The 14,961-nt window shown below is 45.0% G+C and overlaps 1 protein-coding gene across 1 annotated transcript; it reads left to right on the plus strand.

Annotated features, from left to right (window-relative positions):
• The first annotated feature begins 1,186 nt into the window (after positions 1 to 1,186).
• Positions 1,187 to 14,952, plus strand: LOC135806192 (WW domain-containing oxidoreductase-like). The gene is made up of 9 exons (XM_065320345.1): positions 1,187 to 1,440; positions 4,466 to 4,530; positions 4,870 to 4,927; positions 5,423 to 5,760; positions 6,191 to 6,297; positions 6,676 to 6,764; positions 11,504 to 11,689; positions 13,300 to 13,573; positions 13,865 to 14,952. The coding sequence occupies exons 1-9, from the start codon at positions 1,250 to 1,252 to the stop codon at positions 14,045 to 14,047; spliced, it is 1,491 nt and encodes a 496-aa protein (XP_065176417.1). The 5' UTR covers positions 1,187 to 1,249; the 3' UTR covers positions 14,048 to 14,952.
• The last annotated feature ends 9 nt before the right edge of the window (positions 14,953 to 14,961 follow it).

Genomic DNA, 14,961 nt, shown 5'->3' on the forward strand with positions numbered 1-14,961 from the left:
AATTTCTAAGTCCAAGAAATTCTAAGGAGTCAAATATAAGTAGTCAAATATATCGTGTATTTGACTAAGCAGTCAAATACGCGATATATTTGACCGCTTAGGTATCAGGGAAATTAGTGGGGTCAAATACTAAGAAGGCGATAATGCATACTATTATCAAGAGTATAAAAATTTAAAGCTTTTGGCTCAAGTAACAGTTAGTTCGGGGGGGGGGGGGGGGCTTATTCTTGCTATGATGACTATTTTTCTTTACTAATAAAGTCTTATTAATTTTACTGATGTCTGTGAATTAAGTCATGTACTTCTTGAACTACTACTTGACTGCCCACACACTGCACACAGCCTGCTGCACCAAACTGCAGCACAGTCAGTGCTGCACTACTACACATGTACTACATGTAGTAGACCTACGGCAGGTTGTTGTTGTTTCTTTATTTTACTTCACCATATGAACAGGCAAGACTGCCTTCTCACCGGGGCCATTGGCCCACGGCTCTCACAATATGATGAAAATGTTTAAAATGTGTATGAAGAAGAAAGGAACGGAAAAGAATATGAAATGAAAGGAAAGAAAACAGTTATTAATTTTATGAAGGGGAGGGGGTATGAAATGGGTATTATCATAGTTGATGAGAGAAGTATGATATCAAATATTCTTGTTCTATAGACTCTTGACTTTAGTAGTACGGGCCGGGCATTTCATGAAAGTCATGCATGGGCAAGGCAGGATCTGCATCATGTGGCTCGTCCGGGTGGCGGGCCTGGCATGGCATCGAGTACGAGTGGCGAGTGGTGGCCACAACTAACTTACAGTGAAACCTGGTTAGGAAGAACACTGATAAGACAAATGTTTGCCTAAGAAGAACTAGTATTCGTAACTGTATTGGATAAAACCCTGTGTATTCACTGGGTAAAACATGATTATGGATAAGAAGAACTCCCGTTATTGCGAACAAATATCGTGGGTCCCTTGATTGATGTTCGTCCTAAAGTAGTAAAGAGGTTTGACTGTACTTACAAGTACAAGCTCTGCATGTGACATGGTCAGTACCAGGGAGTAGTATTGTACTACTCCCGGCCTGGTCAGTACAGCAGTAGATCTACCAGATGCATGCAGACTGTCATAATGCAGACTGTACTGTGGTCTGTACGACTGTAGCTAGCTAGCTAGCTGTGCACATGTCGAGATTTTTATGTTTGTGAAGCGGAGCCTAGCCGGAGTGATCATTGTTGATTGAGTGCAGTGGTAATGAGTGTCGTCGTTGTCAAAACTAGGGATGCCTCTTTTCGTTTGTCGCTGAGAATGTCGTCTGGTGCCAGCCCCACCACTAACACCACATCAGCGCAGAAAGCTGCTGCAGTTGAGCTAGCTCAAATTGCAGGCCTTCCGCCGGGATGGGATGTTCGGTCCACGACGGACTGGAAACTTTACTTCGTCGAGTAAGTACAGTAATTACATTGTACATTTATATTGCGCCGGTTTGCACTACCTAAATTCCTCGCGTTCATATTGTAGCTATTCGATGCCATTTGTTTAGCATGGTTCCAACGAATACTGGTGCGTGAGCTTCGCTGCCCACTCTTCCCTGCCGATGCCGGCATCTTCCTCCCGACTCTAGTCTAGACGCTACTGCTGACGGCGATGTAGCGGAATTAATCTCGTTCAACAAAAAGTGTGGCTGCGTTCATTCATTGGCTACGCCGCACGCAAACACGTGTGGATCCAGTGGCATGGGTTTACATTGTGCGTGCCGCGGAGGTGTGCTGCTATTGTCTTTTTCTCAGCATAGTTCGTGACTTACTTAGTGGCTATGTACGTGTCGGATCACAAAATCTTGCAACAACTGGTGATATCTGAGTAGGTCTACTGGTTACTGGTGTCTTCGTTATGATAGCTGAATACTAAACCATGATAACATTATTCAGCATTGTATTTATTTAATTTTATTTATGGATTCCCCAAAGGCCGAGGCCTCAGTCATTGTTGTTGGGTTATTCCTCGAATTCTCACATACATTAGAATGCCAATTATCCGCACCCTTCTGGGCACGGGCTGTCTCCAGGGCAGGGGGTTCGGATGAGAAGATTGTTCTGATAAGGGATCAGTCACACATCCATCTAAACACGCATATTCTCCGCGTGTTTTTTCATCATTTTTCATTCTCTTAGGCAGTACAACAGGAACAACGCGCACTTCAGCTCCTCAAAATGACACTATCTTTATACATTTTGACTCCAACCTATTGTAATACGTTTTGTGCATCGCTTGAATGGTGCCGGGTGGGGGGAATAAGCAAAAAGCTCGAAAACCAGCAAATTATCTTTTGTCTAGCCCGACCAGGCGATCCGGATAATCAACCATCCGGATAGTTGACGTCCTGATAATCGGCGTTATACTGTACGGATACTATCGTATAGTCCTGACATTCTTATGCGCTCAAGCTGGTTGTATTCAGACTTGAACATTAATAATTGCGTAGGTTCACTTACATAAGTTACTACAATGTGGACCCACTGCTGTATTTCCATTGCTAGTGCAGTGCATGTCGTGGTATACTGTACTACTACTACGTGCATGCTAGTAGCAGTCAGCACAACGCGGTCACATAACAATGAATTGGCCGTTGTGGATAACGCACAGTTCTAGTGGTGCATGTACTACATCAGTGTCATGGTAGTGACAGACTACCTAGAGAACATATTTACAAGTTTCACGCATTTCAGCGATCATCAGACAGCGGCATTTAGCATTCACCCGTGAATGCCTCTAATGTCGCTGTCTGATGATCGTTGAAATGCATGAAACTTAAAGTTACAGCTGCACAGCCTTTCGCCTCCGTTGTTTATTTGTTTCTTTCTTTCTTTTATTTGAATTTGTTTAGAGCACAGGCAATTCTGCCTTCTCGCCAGAGGAACAAGCTCCGGTTCCTACTAAAGAACGCATAAAAATTAATATTATGAGAGAAGGAAAAAGAATCATGACATGAGAATTCCAAAGTGTATAATTCAAATGGGCGTGTGTACGTGTAAGCAGTGCAGAACACATACAGGTAACATGCAGTCATGTGTATGAGGGGTTGAGCGCCTGTTCGTTTCTCGAAAAATATCGATGTACATTTCGCATATGTGAGCATGTCCAGAAAAAAGACCAAACATATCAATACTATGTACCATTTGTATGTGTTCGTTTCTCAGGGAGGGGGGAGGGGGTTGAAGAGAAACGACTAGTTTTCGTTTCTAAATAAATATCGGTATTTACGGAAGGCCCCTTTAAATATTGCATGTAAAAGTGTATATACAGTCGACCTACCCTTATAACGATATTTGCGTCAGACCAAGAAATATTGTTATAAGGGTAATATTGTTATAGGGGTAACTGATTCATTTCATACACATACGTCATAATTAGGGCTGAAATGATCATTCAATAACTCCTCACGATCGACCAATATCATTAACGATCGATATTGGTTTGTCGATTCTTGTCTGCTCTACCCGTGTACTTCGAACACCAGTTTATGAAGAAATTCCACGATACCTTTTGCTACGGTACATAATTGTGGCTCCGCACTGTTGACATCTGGCTGATTTATCAACATGAACTAGAAAATTTCATGTTGTTTCTAGAGTGAAGTATCTTGTCATCACTCGCTGGCAACTGCTCTTATCTCCGACCTCTCCCACAAATGAACCGAAAAGACAAAGTCTCCTCTCCCGATCTCTTTCAAAGCCAATAATAAATTTTACTGCGCTTAGAAGTACATGATTGTACTCGTCTTCACTATCGGATGGAGTACAAGGGCTAGAATACTGTCACTGATGTGCATGCATAAAAACCCGTTAGCACTCGTTTTGAACACTAACGATTATCGATTGCACTCTTAACGATCGATATGCGAGTTATCGGTATAATTGTTTCAGCCCTAGTCATAATGCATGGATTTTGTTCATTTTTTTACACTCTTCATAGCATAAAAAACTGACATACATCATTTTACATGCACATTATGTACACAGCAAGGTGCCCACTGGTGCTCCTATTGCATTTCGTCATGTCCCAGCGACTTATCAAGTGAAGCTTGCCCTACCTGGATAGTGGGCGCTACATATCCCCTGCTAGATATTGTTATAAAACGGAAAATGTCGATTGGTCAGCCCATTTTATATTGTTATAGGGGTGATATCGTTATAGCAATATTGTTATAGAGGTAAGGCATTGTATACACAAGTCAATGGAGTGATTTGGTTTGGCAGAAAAATATCGTTATAAGGGTAATATCGTTATAAGGGTAGGTCGACTGTACACACTTACAGTCCATTCTGTCCAGAGCCAGTTTACGTGCGCGCGCGCGCGCGCGTGCACGTGTGTGTGTGTGGTGGGGTAGAAGAGAGAAGTCTCCAGGGAATCAAATAGCAGCATTGGTGCTTCTGTGTATGTGTTGATTGCTGCTGCTGTTTGATGTAGTCATGACAAGCAGAAGAACCAATGGAGGCACCCGGTGGACAAGGTCCGGCGCAACATATCCAGAGGTATGTGTGTCCTCTTGGGTTTGTTGCATGTACTGAAAAGCGCGGACATGCACACTTGTACACATGCCATCACAATCATGGCCAGTCAATGCAGCTCAAATAGAGTTTGCTCAATGCACCAGGGTGCAGAGCTGTGTACATACACATGTGTACACACCCGACGAATTGTCATAGTTCTCAGTCTCATGCCATGCTGTAAAACGTCTAGCAGCGCGCATGCATACTGGTCTGTGTAACGTCAGTGTGTGTGTGTATGCCGGTATGCCCATGAGCTAAGATACTTTGCTTCTATATCGGCTGATCTCTGCAGTGGTATTTTTTTGCTGCGTTCATTTTCAGACCTGCCAACTGGTTGGAAGAAAGATAGAGATAGTGATGGTATACGTATGTATCGCCAGTAAGTACTCTGTACTCTGCGCACTGCGCACTGCTTAGTTAGAGTGCATATCACTGCTCTGTGTTGTTTTTGCGCTGGGTGCAATATCAACAGCACTTGGCCGAAATGGATACTGGGGAGCAGAGGGACACACACACACACACACACACACACACACACACACACACACACACACACACACACACACACACACACACACACGCACACACACGCACACACACGCACACACACACACACACACACACACGCGCGCACACACACACACACACGCACACACACACGCACACACACACACAGGGTCAACCCTACTGCCCAACCATATCCCCTGACGTTCATTTATAGTACGATGCTTGGTATTGTCAATCACTGCTTACATGTACAGCCGGTGGGGCGCTGCATTTCGTCCTCCCTGCCAGATTTCACGGAACATGGTTGTTCATGCATTTTGAGTTGATACACTGACTGTCTTGTGCCGTTGTTCTGCACTTGTTCCAGTGAATCAGGGGAGACGATGTACATGGATCCGCGAATAGTGGTGCTGTTTGACGAGAACAGGATCTACCTACCAGCCAGTTCAGGCAAGGCCAAGCCGATACGATCAACTCGGCGAGGACGTTTGAGCAGGACCAGTGCAACAAAGGTGTCAGTTGGAAACCCAACAGAAAAGGTTCCCCCTGTGGATGGACGGCGCCCACCCGACGACCCGGATGATTTAACATCACCAATGGATGACATTTTTGATAGGTACTCAACGGGCATGCAGGTAGCAAAGCATCTCGCCAAGCCACGGGAAGGCCAGTGTGCCGTCATCACTGGAGCCAACTCTGGCATTGGTATGGCTATATTGCTATGTCTCTCTGGACTGTTGGTGTTGGGTTATTCCGGGTGTTAGCGACCGCGTCAGTTCCTGCGGGAAACGGAGACGAATTTGTGCTTTTACCTGAGAAAAACCTTCTTTCAGGGTAATCAGGTTATGTTTGCTGATAAAGTGTAATACAGTATACTGATTATGTAGAAACTAGAATGATGATCCCCAAGGCAATAGGCCCATTGTGCATTGCCAAATGTGGATGGTATGAGTAATGCATGTGAGTACTTTGGGATCAGGAATGCACTGCTTTTTAACACCCCTCACAACCGCCCAGCCCAGGTGGCGGTGTACTTGTGTGGTGTATTGTCGGTGCAAACTACTACGTCATTACGCAATGAGCTTTCATATGTGAATGTCTTTCAAAATTGGCTTGTCTTATGCACTGCTTATAGGATTCGAGACAGCGCGATGCTTGGCACTGAATGGTATTCACGTGGTCATGGCATGCCGTAGTGTGGTGTCCGCGTCGGACGCAGCATTTCGCATCCGTAAGATGAAGGTACAGTCTTTTAATTAAACTGAATGTAGCTTGTTTTAAAACAATCTTGCTGATTAGTTTTAATGCACTTGGCATTGTAGCGACTGCAACACTATTCCGAACATGATTTCATGAAAATGTTGTTTCTTTTGCCTATTTCCTACCATTGCTATTAAGGTTGACCTCGCCGTACAAAATAAAATAATTGTACTGAAAGATCAGTACTATTCATAGATTGAAGGGATTTGATTTCGGTGATACGTGCGCATGGATGCACAATGTATGGCATGCCGGTGCGTTGCACAGTTACACAGTTACACAGTTACACAGCGCCTGTTTAGCCTGTTTAGCTATTTCTACTTACCTGTATGCTGTTGCTGTTCCCGTGGGTGTTGGCAGGACGGCTGTCGCATTGACGTAATGGAGCTAGACCTATCTTCTCTACAAAGTGTACATCGATTTGCCACAGACTTCAAGCAGAGAGGCTGGTAAGAGCACGAGTGAGTTCAAGAATTTCCCCTATAGGGCGATCGATGTAGATGTGTTAATTCCTAAGCGGAACAATGTACACCAAAAGAGTCTGCTCAAATTCTCTTTCTGTCGTGGCATTTTGATTCCAAAATTGTAACGGTGAGACTACGATATGTGTGTGTGTGTGTGTGTGTGTGTGTGTGTGTGTGTGTGTGTGTGTGTGTGTGTGTGTGTGCGTGCGTGCGTGCGTCAATTCATTAGCCTTGCAAGCTGTTGAATGGTGTAATCCCAGCACACGTTGCTATGTCTAACATTATCATCGCTTCCGCGATGGGCATGTCTGAGTCTGTGTCGCGAATGCGATCGGATTTATTCGTAGTCACGAGCACAATGCATGTATATCCAAGAATTCACAGCTACGTAGGTCTACGTATACATGTATCCTTGTTCAGTGCATGATCTGTACGTTCAATCACTCGCATCCCTTTGTGACACCCTTTTTCTCATCTTGCACTCGTTTGTATATCTAAGGTTCAATTCTGGGCACCCTTTTTCTCACCTTGCACTTCGTTGCATTTCTAATGTTTCCGTTCCGGGCACCCTTTGATTCAGTTTGAACCCATGCACCTTGGCTTGCACACGCACCGACATCCAACACGGACTGTGTGTACGACTATCGGCATCTTTGATGGCCTTCACTATCCATTTTCATGCTCACAGTTGGACTCGTTGCACCGTGCGTATCTTTATGTGTCACCTTTTCAGCTACATGCACGTGGAGCTGTTTTAGTTCCACAACTTGGTGCTCTTCTTGCTTCTCTTTGATTCTTCGCTACTCCTTGGGAGCTAATTTCGATGCGTTTGTATATTTATCGCTTGTATATTTCTGCTGACGCTGTACGCAAGACACTTTCACGGCACACTACTGCTACAGGCATACACTCCGACTCACCTATATTATCGCTCTCCCCTTGTAAATATTCAGTTCAGTCTTGATTCACAAGAAAATTGGGCACTAAGGAAAATATGGTCTGCTTCGAGTGGTTTATGTAAAAGGTATGTCCCTGGTTCGCGACATTTTGGTGCCGAAACCCGGGAGAGTCGAGCGGCGACTCTCCTAGTACAGGAATTTGAACGACCGACGAACCATGGAAAACCAAGCGGCGGTGAGGGGCAAGCGCCAAAAGGCTGCTCGTCACCACAAGACAATCAAAGATATGGAAACGACAACGGGTAGTTTCCTCTCGGCAATCTCAACGGACATTGAATCGGATCCAGCAGCAGTCAGAGAGCTATGTCAACACAATTTCCAATTGGACTCGCATCTCGAGGCACTCGAAATATCGCTGGAAAAGTATACTGATTTAATTAACAGGTACGAAATAAAAGGGTCTGACGACCAGGAATTCAAGGAAAATCAAACGGAATGGATCGAACAAATGGATGAATTTATACGTGTAACTAACATTAATTTGGTGTCACTAAAATTCTTACAAATGGAATGTCAAAAAAAGGATCCGCAACCTGCAGCCACGGCAATGGCGGCAGGAACTACAGCAACTATAATGGATGACGACAAACTCGACAGACTGCTGTCGGAAATGGTATCAATGAATCAAAGCAATCAGAGCATCATGACAAATTTGACGAATTCTCAGAGTAATGCTAGCAATAAAACTGGTAACACGGTCAAATTGCCTAAACTGGAATTGTTCACTTTTGATGGTGATGTAATGAAATTTAAGGAATTTCAAGATATGTTTACTGCCACTGTTCACGCAAATAAATCTTTGTCTGATGTGGAGAAGCTATCTTACCTGAAAACACACGTGAAAGGAAAAGCGCTGGAATGTATCTCTGGTTTGGCCCTGTCAAATTCAAATTACAAGGTTGCATGGGATTTGCTCATGGATCGGTTTGGGAAAGACCATGTTGTAATCAATGCTCGGTACTTGGCATTAGTCGATTTGGAGAAACCGTCTAGCCGACCTGAATCATTGCGGAAATTCTTGAATGACGTCGAGGCAAACATCAGAAGTCTAGGTGCGCTACATGAGGACATGTCACAGGCACTATTCATTCCACTGATTACCTCCAAATTACCCAAATCGGTTATGTCTCAATTAGAATTAAAGAAAGGCACTACCACAAAATGGACAGTGCGAAGTCTACGTGAGGCAATGAACCACTACGTAGATGCAATGGAAGCAGCGGAAGCTGCAACTACCGGCGGAAACGAACGACAAAGGGACCGACCATCCAACCCAACGACACACGTAGCTCACTCAATGGCAGCAAACACGGTAAAAATGGAGCGTAAATGCATCTACTGCGGACAATCGCATTTCGCTGATGAGTGTACCAGGTACACAGATGCAGAAACCAGAAAAGATCAATTGAATGGACGGTGTTTCATTTGCCTGAAATCTGGTCACAGTGCAAGGGCATGTGAGCGCACTAAACCATGCTACTACTGTAAACGCACAACACACCATTGTAGTATCTGTCCGGAGAAATTTGGCGCAGGAAAAGTGTCATCCCAAATTCAATCCACAATGGGAGTGGCAATCGCAGATTGCAAAAACACGGTTTTGCAAACAGCAGTTACAATGGTGTCAAATGAAAGCGGAACCCAGGAATGCTATGCTCGGATTTTATTCGACACTGGGGCAACTAGATCCTTCATCACTGAATCCCTATGCCACAAACTGCACTGTAACAAGATTGGAGAGGACACAATCTCAGTGTCAAGCTTTGGTAACGAAAAACGGAAAATCGAAACCATGCCAAGAGTCAATCTACGAATTGAACAACCAGACAAATCTTGCACGGAGGTCTGCGCAAATGTCACATCAATCCTGTGTCACCCAATTCAACGATTCCCGCTTCCAAATGATATGAAGTTGCATGGCATGCCTCTTGCGGAACCACCTGTACAGGAACCAGAGAAGTGTGACGTGGACATACTGATTGGTGTAGATCACTATCACAGATTCATAATGGACGGCAGTATTGCACTGCAGAATGGCATGTGCATGGTAAAATCAACGTTCGGGTATTTACCATCAGGAAGTACGGAGTATCATGGAATTACGGATGATGCAGTACATGTACTCACTACGTTGCCAACGACAAGCCACGATCCAATGGAGGATACTCCTGTCACTGCTATTCTCGTGCAGGGGGAGGGTCCTGACGGATCACCAGCAGGCATGGACCCGGAACAATTCACGTCTTTCGGGAAACTAGTCAGAGTCACAGCGTACGTACAGAAATTTATTGATAAAATCCAAAAAAAATCGGTTGGCAATACCATCTCACGTGACGAATACCAACGAGCGGAATCGAAATGGATAGAATTTACACAACCACAACACTGTTTGTCATGTAAACAGCACGATGGTGGCCCGTTTCAACTTCCGAAACCCCCTCCGGCTTTTGCCCAAGGAAAGAATAATGGAGTTGCTACTGTATGAATTCACAGGCATAGATTACGTTGGACCTATTGAGTTTTAAATCAAACGAAGGCTCGATGAAATGCAAACCATGATAATTACGAATTCAGTCTGAATACAAATAACTGTTTCCACTCAATTTTTCTCTTTCAACACTTCATTTCACAGTTGTAATTGTTCACTCATGTGTATGCTATTTCATAACTATGGTAGTCACTTTCAGCGGGCGGGAGTGTCGCGAATGCGATCGGATTTATTCGTAGTCACGAGCACAATGCATGTATATCCAAGAATTCACAGCTACGTAGGTCTACGTATACATGTATCCTTGTTCAGTGCATGATCTGTACGTTCAATCACTCGCATCCCTTTGTGACACCCTTTTTCTCATCTTGCACTCGTTTGTATATCTAAGGTTCAATTCTGGGCACCCTTTTTCTCACCTTGCACTTCGTTGCATTTCTAATGTTTCCGTTCCGGGCACCCTTTGATTCAGTTTGAACCCATGCACCTTGGCTTGCACACGCACCGACATCCAACACGGACTGTGTGTACGACTATCGGCATCTTTGATGGCCTTCACTATCCATTTTCATGCTCACAGTTGGACTCGTTGCACCGTGCGTATCTTTATGTGTCACCTTTTCAGCTACATGCACGTGGAGCTGTTTTAGTTCCACAACTTGGTGCTCTTCTTGCTTCTCTTTGATTCTTCGCTACTCCTTGGGAGCTAATTTCGATGCGTTTGTATATTTATCGCTTGTATATTTCTGCTGACGCTGTACGCAAGACACTTTCACGGCACACTACTGCTACAGGCATACACTCCGACTCACCTATATTATCGCTCTCCCCTTGTAAATATTCAGTTCAGTCTTGATTCACAAGAAAATTGGGCACTAAGGAAAATATGGTCTGCTTCGAGTGGTTTATGTAAAAGGTATGTCCCTGGTTCGCGACAGTCTGAGTGTGTGTGTGTGTGTGTGTGTGTGTGTGTGTGTGTGTGTGTGTGTGTGTGTGTGTGTGTGTGTGTGTGTGTGTGTGTGTCTGAGTGTGTGTGTGTGTGTGTGTGTGTGTGTGTGTAAAAATGTCACTCCAAATAGCTGTGTGGTGTAGACCAGGCTGAATAGTGACGGTCAATTCTTCAGCCTTGCAAGCTGTTGAATGGTGTAATCCCAGCACAAGTTGCTATGGCTTCTGCCGTAGCATTGCTATCATCGCCTCCGGCGATGGGCGTCAAAGGTCAAAGGTCAGGTCAGGTGTGTACATGTGCTTGCGTATACTGATGTGCATTGCAACAGGCCCCTGTCCATTCTAATCTGCTGTGCGTCAGTAATGGGTCTGCCGTACGCGGAGAACAGCGACGGTGTGGAGATGCACTTTGCAATCAATCATCTCGGTCATTTCTACCTCACCAAGCTACTCACACCCACACTATGCCGGTCAGCTCCTTCTCGTGTCATCGTATTGTCATCAGAACTGCACAGGTATGCTTGTTGGAACGAAAGTCAGGTATGCGTGTACATGTATGGTATACCGGTATGCAAGCCTTGCCTGATAGGTAACATGTTGTTCACGGTGACAGCGTGAACAAGGCGAGGATGCACTGTATGGGAAACAGTAAGACCGGGACTCTACCAACCGGTTGATGGTTGTAGTCAGGAGCACTGTTTCCCATGCAGTGCGTCCTCGCCTTGTTCACCCTGTCACCGTGAAAACATGTACCATAAAGTACCGCCAAAGCGCCCCATCTCGCGAGAGCGCCCCACCTTGATTTTACAGCCAGGGAAAGGGAAATCGTATGGCAGAGTGCAACGAAGTTTGTACGATGTGAGAATCTTAGTGTACTAAGGGCACACTTGGCGCAGGTTTTTGTGTTGAGCTTGTGTCCATTCGAAGGTATGGATTGACTGCAAAATGTGGAATGTGTGTACAAGGTTCGTGTCGCATGACCTACAGACAGCAGACCACCTCCACAATACGACCACGAAAGGATGAGATGGTGGGGCGCTCTGGCGGTACGTTACGGTTGATGGACTTCTTGAAGTATGTAGTTATCATAATGCTACAGGTTGATAACCTGTGGGCCAAAGGAAAAGCTAAAACTGCATTGCTATAACACTGAGTTTCACACTCCAAGCAATCATCAGGCAGCACTTGTAATCAGTACTGTACTATTATAATCCGCTGCACACTGCCACACTGAGACTGCACACTGCCACACTGAGACTGCACACTGCCACACTGAGACTGCACACTGCCACACTGAGACTGCACACTGCCACACTGAGACTGCACACTGCCACACTGAGACTGCACACTGCCACACTGAGACTGCACACTGCCACACTGAGACTGCACACTGCCACACTGAGACTGCACACTGCCACACTGAGACTGCACACTGCCACATGTGGCAGGAAGCGACTGGAGACTCCTTACTATGAAGTACTACACATACAAAGAAGGATTGAACAGTCTTTCCAGCTGCATAGGCAACCATCAGGCAGGACTGACTGCACTTTCCGTTGCACATGTATTTGACATAAGCAGCGAGTGTGAAGGACTGGTGCGCTAGTGGAGGTTTCAATGGTGGTCTAGCGCCCTAGTGAAAAAGTCTCAGTGGTGCCCCAGCCATAGTGGATAAATCTCAATGGCGTTCCAGTGCTAGTGGACAAGTCTCAATGGTGTTCCAGCACTAGTGGACAAGTCTCAATGGTATTCGAGTGCGTTAGTGGGTAAGTCTCAGTGGTGCTCCAGCACTTGTAGTTGTACATCTCGTAGTCAGACCCACGCATGCACACGCCCAGTGTACAACAGAATGCAGGTGCCGTTCATCACTGTGTGACAGTACGGTGATGGCAACAAAACTGCGTTGCTGTGCTCTATTTCTGTGGAACGTTTGTACGACCTTCGTTACTGCAGGCTGTAACGTCAGGGTCTTACAAAACTGCACTGTGCGCAACCTCTCTGTAAAAACTGTTGCATACTGTGTTTGCTGGAGCTCGATCACAGAATGGGCAGAATGACTAGCACTTACCCGTTTCATCCATTATTGCTCAATATCATTATGTGATTTCACGTTTGTTTACAACAGAATAGCTTCGCTTGCTGGATGCAGCGGTACAGTTGACTTCGACCGCTACATGCCATTGCCCCAGAGTAACTACTGGCCGCTCACAGCATACATACAGAGCAAGCTGTGCAACTTGCTGTTTGTCAAGGAGTTGCGAAAGCGCATGGAGCGCAATGCTGCGAATGTGTCTGTTGTGGCTGTGCACCCGGGCATGACGTCATTCACTGCACTCACGCGCCATTCCTGGGCATTGAAAGCGGCATACACTCTACTCCGGCCGTTCTTCAAGACCGTTGTAAGTCGAGAGGGGCATATTCGTTTCCCTCTACTGCCTGTTTACCGTGTGCTCTCCTTCCTATCCTGGTCAGTCTCTTCTGTCCTCATCCTCCTCCTCTTCCTCTTCCTTTTGTTATGACTCAGTGTTCTGTTACTGCCCATTCCTGATCAAGTTCAATAGGTGATCTCTGTTGGCACAATGCTTTATTAACACCATAATAATTCGAACTTAGAACTTCATGACTATAATAATTATTTGAAGAACATAATTAATTTACTTGTGAACATCTCTGAATCCTCATGCATCCAGGAACAAGCTTCAGCCACTGTGGTCTACTGTGCCCTGAACAAGAACATAGCCGATAGTGATGCACTGTATTACACCGACTGCATGCAGGCTGAGCCCGCTGTGGAAGTGACCAAGTCCAATCTTGCGGATCGCCTATGGAAGCTTAGTGAAATGCTGTGCAACGCCTCGCTGGGTAAGGACTAGCCGAGTCCGTCTTGATGATATCCACTACTGGCTATACCCAGCGACGACGACGTATACATGATTTGCACGTGACCATCTACAGTAGAGCGCTGGGAGTGAGTAGCTCGTTGAGATAAGACCAATACGCATAAGCTACACGTACGGGATGAGTATAGTGACGATTTCCAAATTTTCATTTCTAGTTTCGTCCCTTCTTTTTTAATAAACTGAAACAGTAGAGGTGGTAACTTTTATTCAGCCCGTTGACTATATTCTACTTTTGATGAGACTGCCTGGAAGTGAACTACTGTAAGCCGTCCAATTGATGCTAAAGAAACTTATTCCAAGTACCCATGTCCTGAGCTAACACACAGTCGTACCCAACAATCCATTGCTTGTCCACATTGTATGCCGACTGATGATCAGATTTAGCAAAGCTCTACTTTATCCTGCAGTTTATTCAGATCTATGCGCAGTGACGCTGTGCACCGCTCACAACAGTAACACACCCAGGACAACACATGCACACTACCAACACCATCTGCAACCGAAAAGTTTGTATTGACTATTGACGCAAGCTGGGGACTGATGCCAAAGCATGTGTTCTAATTTCTATGACTGGTACTTGCTCTAGGTATAGCACCATTTGCATTCGAAATGTTCATATTGACACAAGCCTAAGACTGATGTGAAAGCAAGTTTAGTTTATATAGCTGACTGGTATAGATTCTTCAAGGTCTTGTTTAGTTACGATTTTATTCACTTGATATCATAATATCATTGATATGACTACATTCAGTCTTGTAGTTGTTAGTTTTAGCGTATGCTGTACCTCATCTGCTGAGCAGTATAGCTCATATTCCTTACCAGGTTTTGGACTTTTTGTGTAACTATGTCCAAGAAGAGCACGTTTGTCATTGCCATTATGATCTTTG

This window comes from Sycon ciliatum, chromosome 1 (assembly GCF_964019385.1).
Source record: "Sycon ciliatum chromosome 1, ocSycCili1.1, whole genome shotgun sequence".
In the NCBI taxonomy this organism is placed as follows: Eukaryota; Metazoa; Porifera; class Calcarea; order Leucosolenida; family Sycettidae; genus Sycon; species Sycon ciliatum.